Raw genomic sequence first — 14,086 nt, 5'->3', positions numbered from 1 at the left:
GAAGAGGTCAGATCCCCAGCCTCCGCATTGGCTCTCTGCTCCGAGCGACTGAATGCATTATATCCTGTCACTCACCTTGCTGTGAGGGTAGATCCACCATGTCATGTACACAAGGAGTTGCCTTGGCACCAGAGCTCGTGGACAAAACAAGCAACGCTGAGGTGTTCCATGTGATGCGCCAGATTCTCCACTACTTCTACACCCTGAGAGAGCAGCCTCAAGTGGCTGATCATAGTCAAAATCACATTCAAATGTTTTTGAACTGTGGCCAGCTCCTCCTGCGTCTGTACATAGCACAGAAACGTCCTGCCCATCCTGACGAGATAGACTGGCGAATTAAATCATAAAAGCTGACAGATACCTAGATACGCAATTTGTTACCCTCCTGTTGTGTCACCAATGGTCGCTGATATCTTAATGAACTCTGTAGCGGGCTGTTCAGAAGAAACAGCAACTGAGCTACAGACTGCCTGAATTAAAACTTACAAAACGCGAGAATAAACGTCTTAAAATACAAAAACATGCACGAAATTTAAGCAATGCATACTGCCAAGAAAACACATGAAAAGCTAAATACATAACTTACTCCCTGGAGATGTGTCGCAGGTGGCAGCTGGAGCCAGACTAAGTGGTTAACGAGGCTGAACCAAACGGTCACTTGTCCTCAAAACAAACAAATGAGCAACTACTGCGCTACTGACTGCTTTAATATAAACTTACAAAATTCAAGGATAAACCTCTTAAATACAAAAACATCCCAAAAATTTAAGCAATATATATTACTAGGAAAACACAAGAAAAGCTAAATAAGAAACTTGCAGCAGCTGGAGGCAGACTCAGACTCTTCAGGATTGAAGTCATGCACGTGATGAGTGCTGGATCTCTGGGCTGTGTAATGAGTGATGTCATGCTGATGGGGGAGTTGTCTTGGTCATCTTGTGAGGTGTCAAGATTCGGAGGGCATAGAGTGATGGAGTCATGGAGGCCCCATACATGTTTGAGTCCATACAGAGAGACCATCGTTGTTTTCTCATTGAGCAAGATGTCAAAGGTATGTGGGCTGTGCTTGACAAGTAGAAATGGTCAGGAATATGCTGCCTGTAGAGCTAGCTGGACAATATCATCAAGTTTCATGATGTAGTTACAGCCGATAGCACTTCGTGTTTGAAGGTTTTTAGAATGGTGTGTGCCATAGATGGTGGCACCTGCGAATTTTTAATGTGCCACTTCACCAGTTGCACTAATACTGGCAGATTTGCCAGATCGAAGGTTAGTGTCAGTGGTTGGTGTCGGAAGAATGAACTCTGCTGGAAGTGTAAGGAATCGCCATACAAGACTTCCACATGGGATGCCCGTAGGTCCTCCTTAAATGTTCTTCAAGTGCTGAGATACATCTATGGGAAGGCTTCCATCCAAGATGTCAGTACTCCGTGAGCCTGTTAGACTGTGGGTGGTACATTGTTGTATGATTGCAGGTAATGCTGCAAAGGGGGCAGAGTGTGTTGAACGGAGAGTGTTTGAATTTTCTCCCTTGGTTTTTGGTAATCATTTCAGGAAAACCAAAGAAGGATATCAATGCCTCAATGAAAGCTCAAGTGGTAGATTCCAATGTGATGACTTTCATGGAAATGGCTTCAACCCAGTGTTTGAGACCTGATCAGTTATTGACAGTATGTATATGTACCTTTCCAATTTCGGCAGGGGGCCGATGAGATCAAGGTGCACATGTCAAAATCGAGCACACTGTATAACGAAGTGGCTAAGAGGAGGCTGCACATACTGACTGACCTTGCTATTGTGGCACACTAAACAAGCACGCAACCAGGTACAACAATCTTGTTTGATGTTCATCCAAACGATCCATTCAGTTATGAGCCAGACCATTGACAGAACACCCAGGTTGTAGAACTGACTGAAGATCAGATGATGCATAGATGAGGGGATGAGACGTCATATTCCGTTCTGTGACATGTTGTTTAGGATATGGGCAGTGCTGGAAATTGCTCATCATTCAGTGTGCAATGTACAACGTTGAATAAGTCTGTGATGGGTGGATCACAGTCTTGTCCATCTATCAGCTTGGCATAGTCGAGGTGAAGTGAAATAGTACTGATGCACAAGAGATGCTAGGCAAGTATGCTGTCAGCTCCATATAACTCATGAATATACATCTATCGTGTGTTGTGTGATGAGGTCAAGGTGGTGAAACTAGCAGGGGATCACAGCCTTTGATGGGTGATGCATTACATTAGCGAGTAGTTTGTGAACTGTACAGATCACAAAATGTTCACCTTTGATATCTTCTCTGAAATTCTGAACTGTTTCACACACAGCAAGCAGCTCACAATTGAATGTAGACCATTTTGATTATGAGGCTATGAGTTTCTTAGAGAAGAAGCAGAGTGGTTTTCGATTTGCCTGCCACAACTAGTTGCAGGATCACCTCGATGGCCGAATTGCTAGTGGCCGTTGTGACCGTGAGTTGTGTGTCTGGTATTGTGTGTGCTCGAATGGCCACTTTTGCAAAACAAGCTGTGGCATAGCCGAATGCAGCTTGCATGTTGGGGTCTGCCTTGCCTTGTGTATTCAACCTAGAGAGGGCGTTGGTGAGCAGAGCCTGAATCGCCACCACTTGAGGTATGGTAGGTGATGTTGTTAAAAGTTAAGGATGCGTCGTAAAACATTATAGGTCGTGATAAGTTTGTGGGGCAGATAACTGTAGAATTAGTGCCATCTATTCAGACTTGGGTTTGATACCTTAAACGCTGAGGAAGTGTTTGAGGAACAGGTGGGCTGGAAGTCATGAGAATGCTATGCATCATACCATTTTAGATGGCGCACTGCTGAACGATTGCTCATAATGAGGAGGAGGTGAAACGCTTGGGAAATGCAGTGGGAACTGAGGCAAAAGGTACAATACTAACTTTTGGGAGACATAGTGTGATTGAGGGAACTTGTAGCATAACTATCTGAGGTGGAGAAGATGAGGCATGTTCATCACAAATCAGGGTTGTTGAGAGGCTCTGAATCAATTTGCGTGTGTGAATGAGTGCATCCTATACATTGTGGATGCATTGATGCAGGCATGCATTTTCAGCTCGGAGGGTCTCCGATATTTTGCGCAATTCTAGGTAATGCTTGTGTGTCTTCACAATGACATCCACAGTCGTAGCAATCTTCTATGAAGGCAGACTGCATGTCAAAGTGATGTGCTTTCAAGGAGGCAGCAATAGAGCAAAAATTCCCAGGATGAGATGACGGATTATGTGGTGTAAAAGTGCCTATGCTCCAGGTCCCAGGAGAGCTGAAACTGTTGGAAGAGATCACTTCCCACCACCAGTTCGGTGACATCAGTGATGAAGAAGGTCTGCAGGCACTGGAGATCCATGCTGAGTTGTAATATATGATGTACTTCTCCTTGTACGGAGACTGGAGAATTCTTTGCAGCACACAGCTGTAACCTGGTTGTGACGGTGAAGAGTGAGATATGTCCTTTGGTACTATGCTAGCATCCAATCCTGTATCTATGAGCAAATATGATATTGACTTGAGTTCGAAAATATACAGTCTTTTGTTCATCAGGTTGGCTGGCATGGACAATATACACCCCATGTGGCACATGCAAAGGCGACTTGGTGTCTCAGCACAAGATGATGTGCCAATGGTGGCCTGCATTTGAAGTTTGGAAAACTGCATGGAGACTGGCAGCTGCGCACAGCATCTCCAAAATGGGCATTGTACTAGCAGAGCTGTGATCTTGAGGCAACTAGGGCAATTGGCGTAGTCCTGTCAATTGCAGGAATGGTGTGTGGGCTGGAAGCGCTGACGTCACCATCGGTTGATATTAGCTCTGGCTGGTTAGATCGCCATGACAGGTGGCCAACCAAGGTCCAACTTTCAGCTGGGGAGTGGTGTTCTTGTAATCAATGCGCTGCATATGTTGCATTATGGTGAATAGCCTATCCATGAGGCTGAGATTCTTGTCAAGCAATTCTGCTTAATATGCGATCATTCCAAGTTCCAGCTGTGCAAGTAGCTTAACAATCCAAAGCGTCCTTAACGTGGTCTCTGACATCAGATTCGTGTACAATAATGTTTGTTGCTGATACTACAGCTGAGATTGGGTTTTATCTGCTAGTTGTTTGTCATAGACTGCTTGACAAAGTTGTTGATCTGGTGTGTAAGATAGACACTGATGCAAGACTTATTTGGTGGCTGGATATTTGTTGTGCATGGGGGATGTGAGTATGATGTTACTGTTGAAGTTGGCATGCTTGACCAGGTAGCAGATCAATGTCACAAACTTGGAGCTGTCGTCCAAAATTCCTAGCAATGCAAATAGACATTCTGCTGACACAAACCTCAGGGCTGATTGTTCCAGACAAGACAGTGATAGTTTGGGTTGGGAATCAAGTCCTCAAAACAATGCACAGGCTGTAAGTGGTCCTAGTATGGGAGTTGTGCAAAATGATATGATGGTGTCAGAATCCCTTGTGGTATGGTTGTCGATCCTGTAATGGCGTATGTGTAGTGAAGACGCTGGTGTCTTGTATCCTGCAAGATCGTCACATTGTCGAGCCACTGCACCAGCATGGCTGGTGCAGGTGTTGCAGCTGTCATGGGGTCGGTCGTGATGAACAAGAGCTGATCACTGGAATCCAGAGCTGTAGTAGATTGGTCTGAATTTTGCACAAAATCTAATAATAGGCCAGTCAATGGCGGCAATTGTTGTGGCATGTCCAGAGATACGACGTCTTGCGAGGAAGCATGAATACTACTACACAGTTCAGATTTTAGACCGTTTGTCGGTTAAAGCAGTGATAAAATTGGCGATGCACATCACTTGACGGAACCCATGATGTGCAGTGGCCTGAAGGAAGTGGTGTAAAAAGAATAGAGTGAGATGGCTGCATTGTTAGTGCACAGTAACTCGGAACGGAACGAAACGTTGTCGCAGGTCGCCATTGTGGTAGATTTCCCTAATTGGTTAATTTGTATAAGGCGGCTGACTGAACCATAAACGTAGATGACACGATATAGATTAAAAATTCTTTATTATCACAATACAATGCTACAACATCACATCAGGTTCTAAACTGAACTACCCTGCTTACGCTGTTCACAGATACGTCACTCTGACGTGGAAATCGTGGAAATTCTCTAGTGAGCTGTGTTCCCATAAACTTTTTGAATAATTTTGTTTTAGCATTTCTTTAATCTCCTTTGCTAATTTATTGTACAGTTAAAAATGCTGTTTTGAGTTTTATGTTTATTCATTCTTGGCAAATGTAAGTTTAGCCTAGATCTTGTTTGATGGTCATGAACAGAGCAGTTGTGTAGAAATTATCCGTTATTTGCAATGTGCATAACTGACTAGACAATGCAGTCACATAGTGCAATTAAAATCTCCAGTGTTTTGAATATATCTAACCTTTGTGGCTTCGACAATTGCGTATTTATTATATTTGCTTGCAACTGATACACAAGGATGGCGGAACATCTGGAATACTATTACCTTCAAGTATACTGCTTGTTGGTCGTTGTGCAACTGTCGGAGAGAGATGTTTTCTGACCGCCTTTTCTGTAATCACCATTATATATCACGGTGTACTGCCATGAAAAATATTTAGAAGGGGTAAACAGCACTCACCCCTTCTCTTATTCCGCGGCGACTGTTTGGAGCAGAATGACATGTACTTAAAATTGCAGCAGTAACTACTCTTCGCAGACTCATGAGAAAATATTAACACCATTTAAAAATCTATCAATACAGCGTACAAAAAGTATTCAAATTATTGAAAATTAAAGGGAACGCTATGAAGCTGCAGTTAGATGCGTCGCCACGACTAAGCTGGCTATCGACTTGATACCTGAAAGATTAGAGCTCACCCGTTTGTTTATTTAGTGTGTATACTGCGCTCGAAGTGCTTTGCTGCAAAGTAATGGCGTCAAGTGTAAATGAAGTGGAAAGTAAACAGTTGCTTTCCGAAACGAACGAAGATCCTGATGTCGTCGCTGACTTTGAACCAGGAGCATGCAAAGAAAGCATGCTCGTCACGACAGATTCTTTTGAAGAACTGGAACAGGAAATGGACTCTAGTTTTGATGACAGACAGATGAAGGAAAGTACTACTAGTACCATTAGCGAAATTCAAGAGGAACTGCATGACACAACTGTTCCGGAAGATTCAGCATCTGATGATGACAAGCTTAAAAATGATGTGGTAAGTGAGACACGCTGTTCAATTATGTTAACATTAGTTGACACAACATTAAAGTATCTTAAGAGTTACACATGAAATTCAGAGTATGTATAAAATCCCTTTCATTTATATTATTGAAGTTTCTACATATTTACATTCAGTTATTTACTTCGGATCACGGTAATGTACAACAGGATTTGTTAGTGTTATTAACTGTCTTCACTTTTAAATAATGCTAGAATCACTGTGGCAGAACTTGTATGTTATATTGTCATAGATCATGTCTCTAATTATAGTATGAGTGAACACTTGCCTTCAGTTTGTATATAATTTACAGTCACGCTTTGTATGTTGCGTAATTGTTCTGGTCTTCAGTCAAGTCTTTTCAACTCTGCATAACAGCTGCAACCTGTGCCCTTTTGAATCAGATTAGGCCTACTGCAGTCAAGTTGTGGTCTCCCTCTATAATTTTTACGCCACAGACTTCTTCCATTGCCAAACTGACAGTCCCTTGATGCGTGTGTGTCCTATCGACTGACCTATTCTTTTAGGCAGTTTGAGCCATAAGTTATTGATTCAATACCTCCTTATTAGTAATTCAATATACTGAATTAATATTCAGCATTCTTCTGGTTTTTTTCACATCTGAAAAGCTTCTATTCTCTTATGGTGTGAACCATTTGTAGTCCATGTTTCATTTCCGTACGCAGATGCACGTCGTACAAATACATTCAGAAAATACTTCTTTACTTTTAAATTTATATTTGATGCTAACTAACCTCACTTTCATTGGTGTTTCTATCGTCAGTGTGCATTTTGCATATGCTCTACTTCATCTGTCATCACGTAAATTGCTGTCTAAATAGCAGAACTCATCTGCTACTGTTAATATCTCATTTCCTTATCTAATTCTCTCAGTGTTGTCTGATTCTATTACCCTTCATTTTGCTTCAGTTGATATCCATCTATTATCCTCTTTTTCAATACAATATTTCTTCCTGTCATGACAAATTCTGAGAATTTTACCGGAATTGCTTATTCAAGGTATGGTCAGTCTTTTTGGTATTAAAGAAGTATTGTGGAAGGTAGCATTTGGAATTTGTTCTGCTATTGATGAAAATTCCAGCTAAGCTTTCTCCATGAGGTGCTCTGCTTTGACACGTGACGTCATGAATATGGCAGAAATGGCTACTTCCAGCATATGCAAAATGACAGTGGTGTCACTACATACACACGCCAACAAAAGCAAACAAAAATAAAATGGAACTAACAAAATGACTGGAAAATTGGGGGTTTAGGGCGGGGACAACAATTAAGATAAAACACCATCCCCACAAAAATACTACCCAAAAAATTTAAATTATAGAATTCTGCTGTACCAAAAAAACCACAAGACTCGGACATTTCCCTTGACCTATATAGCTCAACTGTAGCTACAGATACCAAAAAACCAACATCTGCAACTCTGACAATGCGTACTCCCAGATAATTTATGGTATTAACTGCTTCCAGTTGCTGACCTGCTATTTTGTAGCTAAATGATAAAGGATCTATCTTTCTGTGTATTCGCAGCACATTACACTTGTCTACATTGAGATTCAATTGCCATTCCCTGCACCATGCGTCAATTCTTTGCAGATCCTCCTGCATTTCAGTACAATTTTCCATTGTTACAACCTCTCGATACACCACAGCATCATCTGCAAAAAGCCTCAGTGAACTTCCGATGTCATCCACCAGGTCATTTATGTATATTGTGAATAGCAACGGTCCTATGACACTCCCCTGCGGCACACCTGAAATCACTCTTACTTCGGAGGACTTCTCTCCATTGAGAATGACATGCTGCGTCCTGTTATCTAGGAACTCCTCAATCCAATCACACAATTGGTCTGGTAGTCCATATGCTCTTACTTTGTTCATTAAACGCCAGAGCTCTTGTCAATCTCACATTGAAGCCACAAATATGACATCAAACATATTCAGCTAGAAGACCGAAAATCTGCAGAAACTCTATGAGAGGCGTCATATCAGCACCCATCTCAAAACATAGTGGTACACTCGTGAACTTCAGTGTCATATCTATACCTGACAGGAAAAGCAATTTAAAAAATTTCACATCTTTCCACACAACAAACACCAAACTTCTCAGACTTAACAAAAATGCCAAACACATAAACAAAAAACAGTTTAATAACTCACTGAAAACTCTTCTGCAATCCATGTTATTGCACCAACCACCCAAACTGAAAACCACGTTAGCACGATAACAATGAAAACTCAAATGAAATGAATACCACAACGTTTAAACTTGGCACATCCAGATTTGCCATCAGAGGGGACCATCAAATATAACAACACATGTACAACCACGACCAACTCAAAATCTCTGTGCCTTAGTGATTTACCACCCCCCAACGCTATTATGCACAGTTCAAAGCAGACGGGTGAAAGTGGATGCTTCCATTGATCCAATTTGGATACAGTGTTGACAAAAACATGTGACAATGCACCAAAAGACGATAGTTTCTATGCAAGACATGTCAGTTCCTGACTTGGGGAAAGAAACAGTTTTATTTTGCCTTGATAGAACCAAACTAGGGCATGCAACCATTGTAGTGTACAGATACAGTTTGCAGGGAAGTCATTTGACAGTTTAGTAAATTGGCAATTTCCTTGGATTCTCAGATCCTGACAGCTCTGAAGTCACCATCAGGGTAGTTTTTCACCAAATACCATTCCATCATTTATAACCTGGCCATGCTGTAGGCAACTGTACAAGAGTCTTTCTTACATGACATCATTTAATGGATTTCTCACTCATGCCGTGATCTACCATATGACGTGGATATAAAGACATGTCCAGGGATTTCTTCAAATTTTTGAGCCTTTCTGTCCCAATGTCATTTTATTTGCTGATTTGGTGATCGTCATGACTGCCAGTAGTGTAGTATCCACAGAGAGGAGACCAATTCAGTGTTCTTTATTTGTGGAAAATATTTGTAGCTCGCTCTTCATTAAGTTACATGATCATGACACATCTGTTAGGCCGGTATTACACTATCAAATTTCTTTGTCCAATATCTTTGTCAAAGATATTTGATAGTGTAATAGGGACTTTGTCAAATGTCGTCCAATATTTGATCAAATCTAGGGCCTCGCTGTATATTTGATCAAAGAAACCGCTTGTCTTCTGTTCACTGCAATGTGACATGTTACCACATGGAGCGCTAGCATCGCTACAGCGTACTGTCGTCTGTAGTGTTTTTATAACCATTGCCGGTAAATACAATTGGTGTGTGCCGACAACTACAAAATTAATAGAGATGTCTGAAGCTGATGAGGCGCTTTACAATGTGAGGCACCCTGAATACAAAAATAGATTAAGAAGATTGGAAACCTAACCTGATCTAACCTAACCTAACCTAACATAACCCTCTCCTGTAGCAAGGAATGGGAGTGTTATAGTGAGCCTGTCTTCAGAAGATGTAGCAGTTCTTAAGTGAATATTGTGCTTTGTGATATGAGGATACACTTCACTGAGCACATACAGAAATGTATGCTCATCCATTCTTAAGTAATTGATGTACGACTTGACGTCTTCCACTGTAAGCTCACCTAACAAGTTTTGTTGAATGCTTTTATCGTGTCGTCGTAAAACCCACGGCTTCACCCAAATTAGATTAGTTTTTCGTTCCATAGATCCATGCTGAGGAGAGCCTCGTGGATGTGGAACATGTCGATTTTTTTTTTAAGCTGAAATAACAATACTAATAGTATGAATAAATACAATACATCATTTGTTTCTATTAAAAATTTCGCCAATGGAGTAGAAGGAGTTGGCCAGTAGTAAGTCTTTCAGGCTCCTTTTAAACTGATTTTTATTTCTAACTAAATTTTTTATGCTTCCTGGCAAATTATTGAAGATGAGTGTTCCTGAGTAGTGGAACCCTTTTTGAACTAAAGTAAGTTGGTTGGTTTGTGGGATTAAAGGGACCAGACTGCGATGGTCATCGGTCCCTTTTTCCAAATACTAAAAACACCCACAGAGAATCAAAACGAGTAACAGAATAGATCACAGACGCTTTTAAGTCCTTGTGCAGATTATTTTTGTTCCTAGTATTGTATGTATGAACTGAGTTGTTTGTTGGAAAAAGATATATATTATTTATGACAAATTTCATTAAGAAGTAAATATACTGAGAGGCAGTAGTTAGTATACCCAGTTCTTTGAAGAGGTTTCTGCAGGAGGTCCGTGAATTTACTCCACAAATAATACATATTACACGCTTTTGGACCTTGAAAACTTGTTTGACTTCAAGATTTACCCCAAAATATTATCCCATATGACATTATGGAATGAAAGTATGCAAGCTTTTTCATTTTTATGTTTCCTATGTCTGCTAACACACGAATTGCAAATACAGATTTGTTAAGGCCTTTCTGCAGTTCTGTGGTGTGCTCCTCCCAACTGAATTTATTACCAAGTTGTAATCCCAGGACTTTTAAGACTGTCAACCTCGTATGTATGGTTCCATTTTTTCCCCCACTTCTTTTCCGCATGTGCACACAATGCAATTGGAGTACGTAGAACTGCTGCGGTTAGTAACAAGTTGTTGTCAGCCATCTTGAACTTTGACGAAAAATTTGATGACAGTGTAATACCCCCTCTAGCGCTACGTCAAAGATCTTTGTCAAATATATTGGACGGAATATTGGATCACATCTTTGATCAAATCTTTGACAAAGAAATTTGATAGTGTAATACCGGCCTTACTAACAACAATTCAGCAGATAGAAGGATGATAAGATAAAACTGGTTTTGTGTTCAGTCCTCATTCTCACATGTTGGAGAGGGTGGGACAGTTTCTTAAAGCACGCAGCACTTCAAAATCCATTACCATTTTAGATCGCCACTACAATAACTTATAATAAGAGAGTCTTCCATAGCCTTTCAGTCTGTTTCTGTGATAATTTCGTCAAGATTTAGATGAGAAATTTACGATCATTGCAAGTCTGTATTCTGCATTCAGGTTTCTGGAGCAAATGAGATGTGACCCAGAGAAGAAAGTTCTTATCTACTGATTTCCTTAGTGCGCCCTGAAGCATGTAGCAGATGTATTTGGTAGCTTCTGTAAGTTCATAACATAGCAGATATAATTCAGTTTGGATCCAAGATACTTTAGAATTCAGGTAAACATGTGAGCTGAAATAATGATGGGGACTGAAGGCTAATCAGGCCATTCCCTTTTAGGCTACCATTTTGCTATTGCACCAGTAGGCTGCTGATTGGTGAGATGAGAAGGAGCCAGAAGTTTGTAGTAGCATTATTTAATGCTTCTGCCTGCCATGGCATGATCCTTTCAGTAATTTTAAGATGAAGCTACTCATATGTCTTTATAAAGACTGTGGTGTGATAATTAAGGTGTCTGTTATGGTCACACAGGTTTGATTGAATTGCTTTTCAGAAATTCGTACTGAAGAACAAAATGATTGTGCAGTGTATGCATTATGAAACTGTAATTTATTTGAATAGCAGTGAGAAATTGACAAAAAATATTTTTTTGATTACAGGAGGAATTAGCCTCACAACTAAGTGAAGCAAGTTTGACTTCAAATGAAGAGGGTACAACAGCCGCTACTCCAGTTGGTTCTGTGCCAGAAGAAGAGTATTGGAACAACACTGAATGGAAGGCAAAAAAGAAACATGTATTCATTCTAAGTACAGCTGGTAAACCTATATATTCAAGGTAGCTATCTCGGCATTCGTTTTATGGTGTATGGCGAAACATAATGTGAAATCTGGAACTCAAAATGCAGTTAAGTTCTACAGCTTACTTAAAATTTTGTAGCAATGGCCAACACAACCTTTGACTACCTGGTGGAGCATCCGATCCTAACAAGTTGTCCATCTCCTACAGTGTATTTTGTGTAAGTGGTGCTCCACATCTTTGTGTTTGAAAAAGAAAGACATGATTACCAGGAAGCTGCAGTATCACTTCTCCTTATTCAGCAATTAGCTTCAGTAGCATCATCAACTGACCCGAAGTCATTGTGATTTAGAGTAGAGAGACTATGTAATTGTCAATGAAATGAATAAAATCATATTGCAGATTCCTGGCAGTCTTATCTTTATGTTTAAAATCTTTAAAAAAAATTGCCAGCCATGAACCATGGACCTTGTTGCAGAAAGGTGGCTTATGTGTGTCAATGTTACAGACAGCTGTACAGTAGGAGGGTATCTGTGGAGAAGCCTGACTGACATATAGTTCTGGAAGAGGGAAGTGGCGGCCTTTTCAGTAGTGGCAGGGGCAACAGGCAGAATGATGGACTCATCTGGTCCTGTAACATTAACTAATATGGCCTTGGCGTGCTGCTGCCATGAAAGACTGAAAGCAAGGGGAAAGTACAATCATTAATTTGCATGAGGATATGCAGCTTTACTGTATGGATTAATGACGATTGTATCCTCTGGGATAAAATATTCCAGAGGTAAAACAATTCCACATTCAGATCTTTTGATGGGGTTACTCAGGAGGATGCTGTCACCAAAGAAAACAAATCTGGAATTCTACGGGTTGGAATGTGGACTGTTTTGATCCTTTATCAGGTTGGAGGATAATGGATTTAAAAAATATAAATGAGTTGGTGGAAGTTATCAAGGGAGTTACTGAAATGCATGACAAGAAGAATGGGACTTCTGGTCAGGTGAATACAGGAGTAGATGTAACAACAGATAAGAAAATTGGTGTGCAGATAAGCTATGAATGGCATGGTGAATGTATTACTATAGCCAATAGAGACAAAAGCCAAGACCCACAATAAAAGTATATGTGTGTACTAGTTCAACAGATGATGAAGAGACAGAAAGATTTTATGTTGAACAAAATAAATTATTTGCATCATTAACACATTAACAGAACGTTTATTATGGGATACAGAAATTCAATAGAAGGTAAAGGAAGATAGTTTTCATCTTATACTTGGGGTAAGGTAAGAAAGGGTTTAGGGTATTTAATTAATGGTACACTTCATGTAAAGATAAGACACTTTATTGGTCTGTACACAAACAAGATAAACAACTGCTAACACAGAATATACTAGTACTGTCCTGCTAGTTATTTTGCATAACGCATGTCCGGCAAGTGGTCACACTCTGATCCTTGTAGTGCGGCAGGTAGCGTTGCACTGCTGCTGGAGAGCACAGTCTTTCCGGCAGGTCATTTGCAACATTTCCAATGAAGACACTACACTACACACCTACAAGGAAAAAAAAGTTTTCAACTAACTTTAACTAAGAAATGTGTGTTGGATTGAAAGGGAACAGCGCGTTTCATCTGCAATGTGTTTGTATTGTTGCTAGATGCTGTGGGACGGCGGGTGTCGAAGTTGGCTGCTACACCTGGGTGGGCAGTGGTTAGTTGGTTTCCAGGTGTGCAGCTGTGCTCTGGTTAATATGGTGCCGGCAGCTGCAGCATGGTGGATTTTCTATGTCTGGGGGTGGCCTGTTTTTCAACAGCATTTTCTGCACTTAGGTAGCCTGGCTTTCACCAGTCAATGGACACTACATCACCTACTCCTTTAATGCTGAGAGGGACTGGCCTAGCATTTCATCCTGTAATCATGTATGGGCTTTGGTAAGGCAGCTCCGTTTATTTGTGAAGTTGTGCACATTGGGAAAAAACAATGCTTTGCCAGTGGCAGATCTTTGAAAACACAAGTAGAATGTTTTCTGTGCTGTGTAGTTCCACTCCATCACATGGCCTCCATTTGTCTGGAGATCTGTGAGAAAGTCTTGAACAGGGCATTGGGGGGGGGGGGGGGGGGGCATAGTGTTGTTTGAAAACTTTCCTGGTAGACGGAAAGGTTCACCATACACCAGC

General features: G+C 40.8%; 1 protein-coding gene across 1 annotated transcript in view; it reads left to right on the top strand.

Moving 5' to 3' along the window:
• Positions 1 to 5,911: 5,911 nt before the first annotated feature.
• LOC126191236 (vacuolar fusion protein MON1 homolog A) overlaps positions 5,912 to 14,086 on the top strand; it is a 106,699-nt gene continuing 98,524 nt past the window's right edge. The window contains exons 1-2 of the mRNA XM_049932040.1: positions 5,912 to 6,224; positions 11,778 to 11,953. Of these exons, the coding sequence (XP_049787997.1) occupies positions 5,943 to 6,224; positions 11,778 to 11,953 (458 nt within the window). The 5' untranslated portion in view covers positions 5,912 to 5,942. The remainder of the gene's footprint in view (positions 6,225 to 11,777; positions 11,954 to 14,086) is intronic.

Source organism: Schistocerca cancellata, chromosome 6 (genome assembly GCF_023864275.1).
Source record: "Schistocerca cancellata isolate TAMUIC-IGC-003103 chromosome 6, iqSchCanc2.1, whole genome shotgun sequence".
Taxonomy (NCBI): Eukaryota; Metazoa; Arthropoda; class Insecta; order Orthoptera; family Acrididae; genus Schistocerca; species Schistocerca cancellata.
Note: the sequence above shows the minus strand (reverse complement) of the source record. Positions and strands in the feature narration are given on the sequence as shown.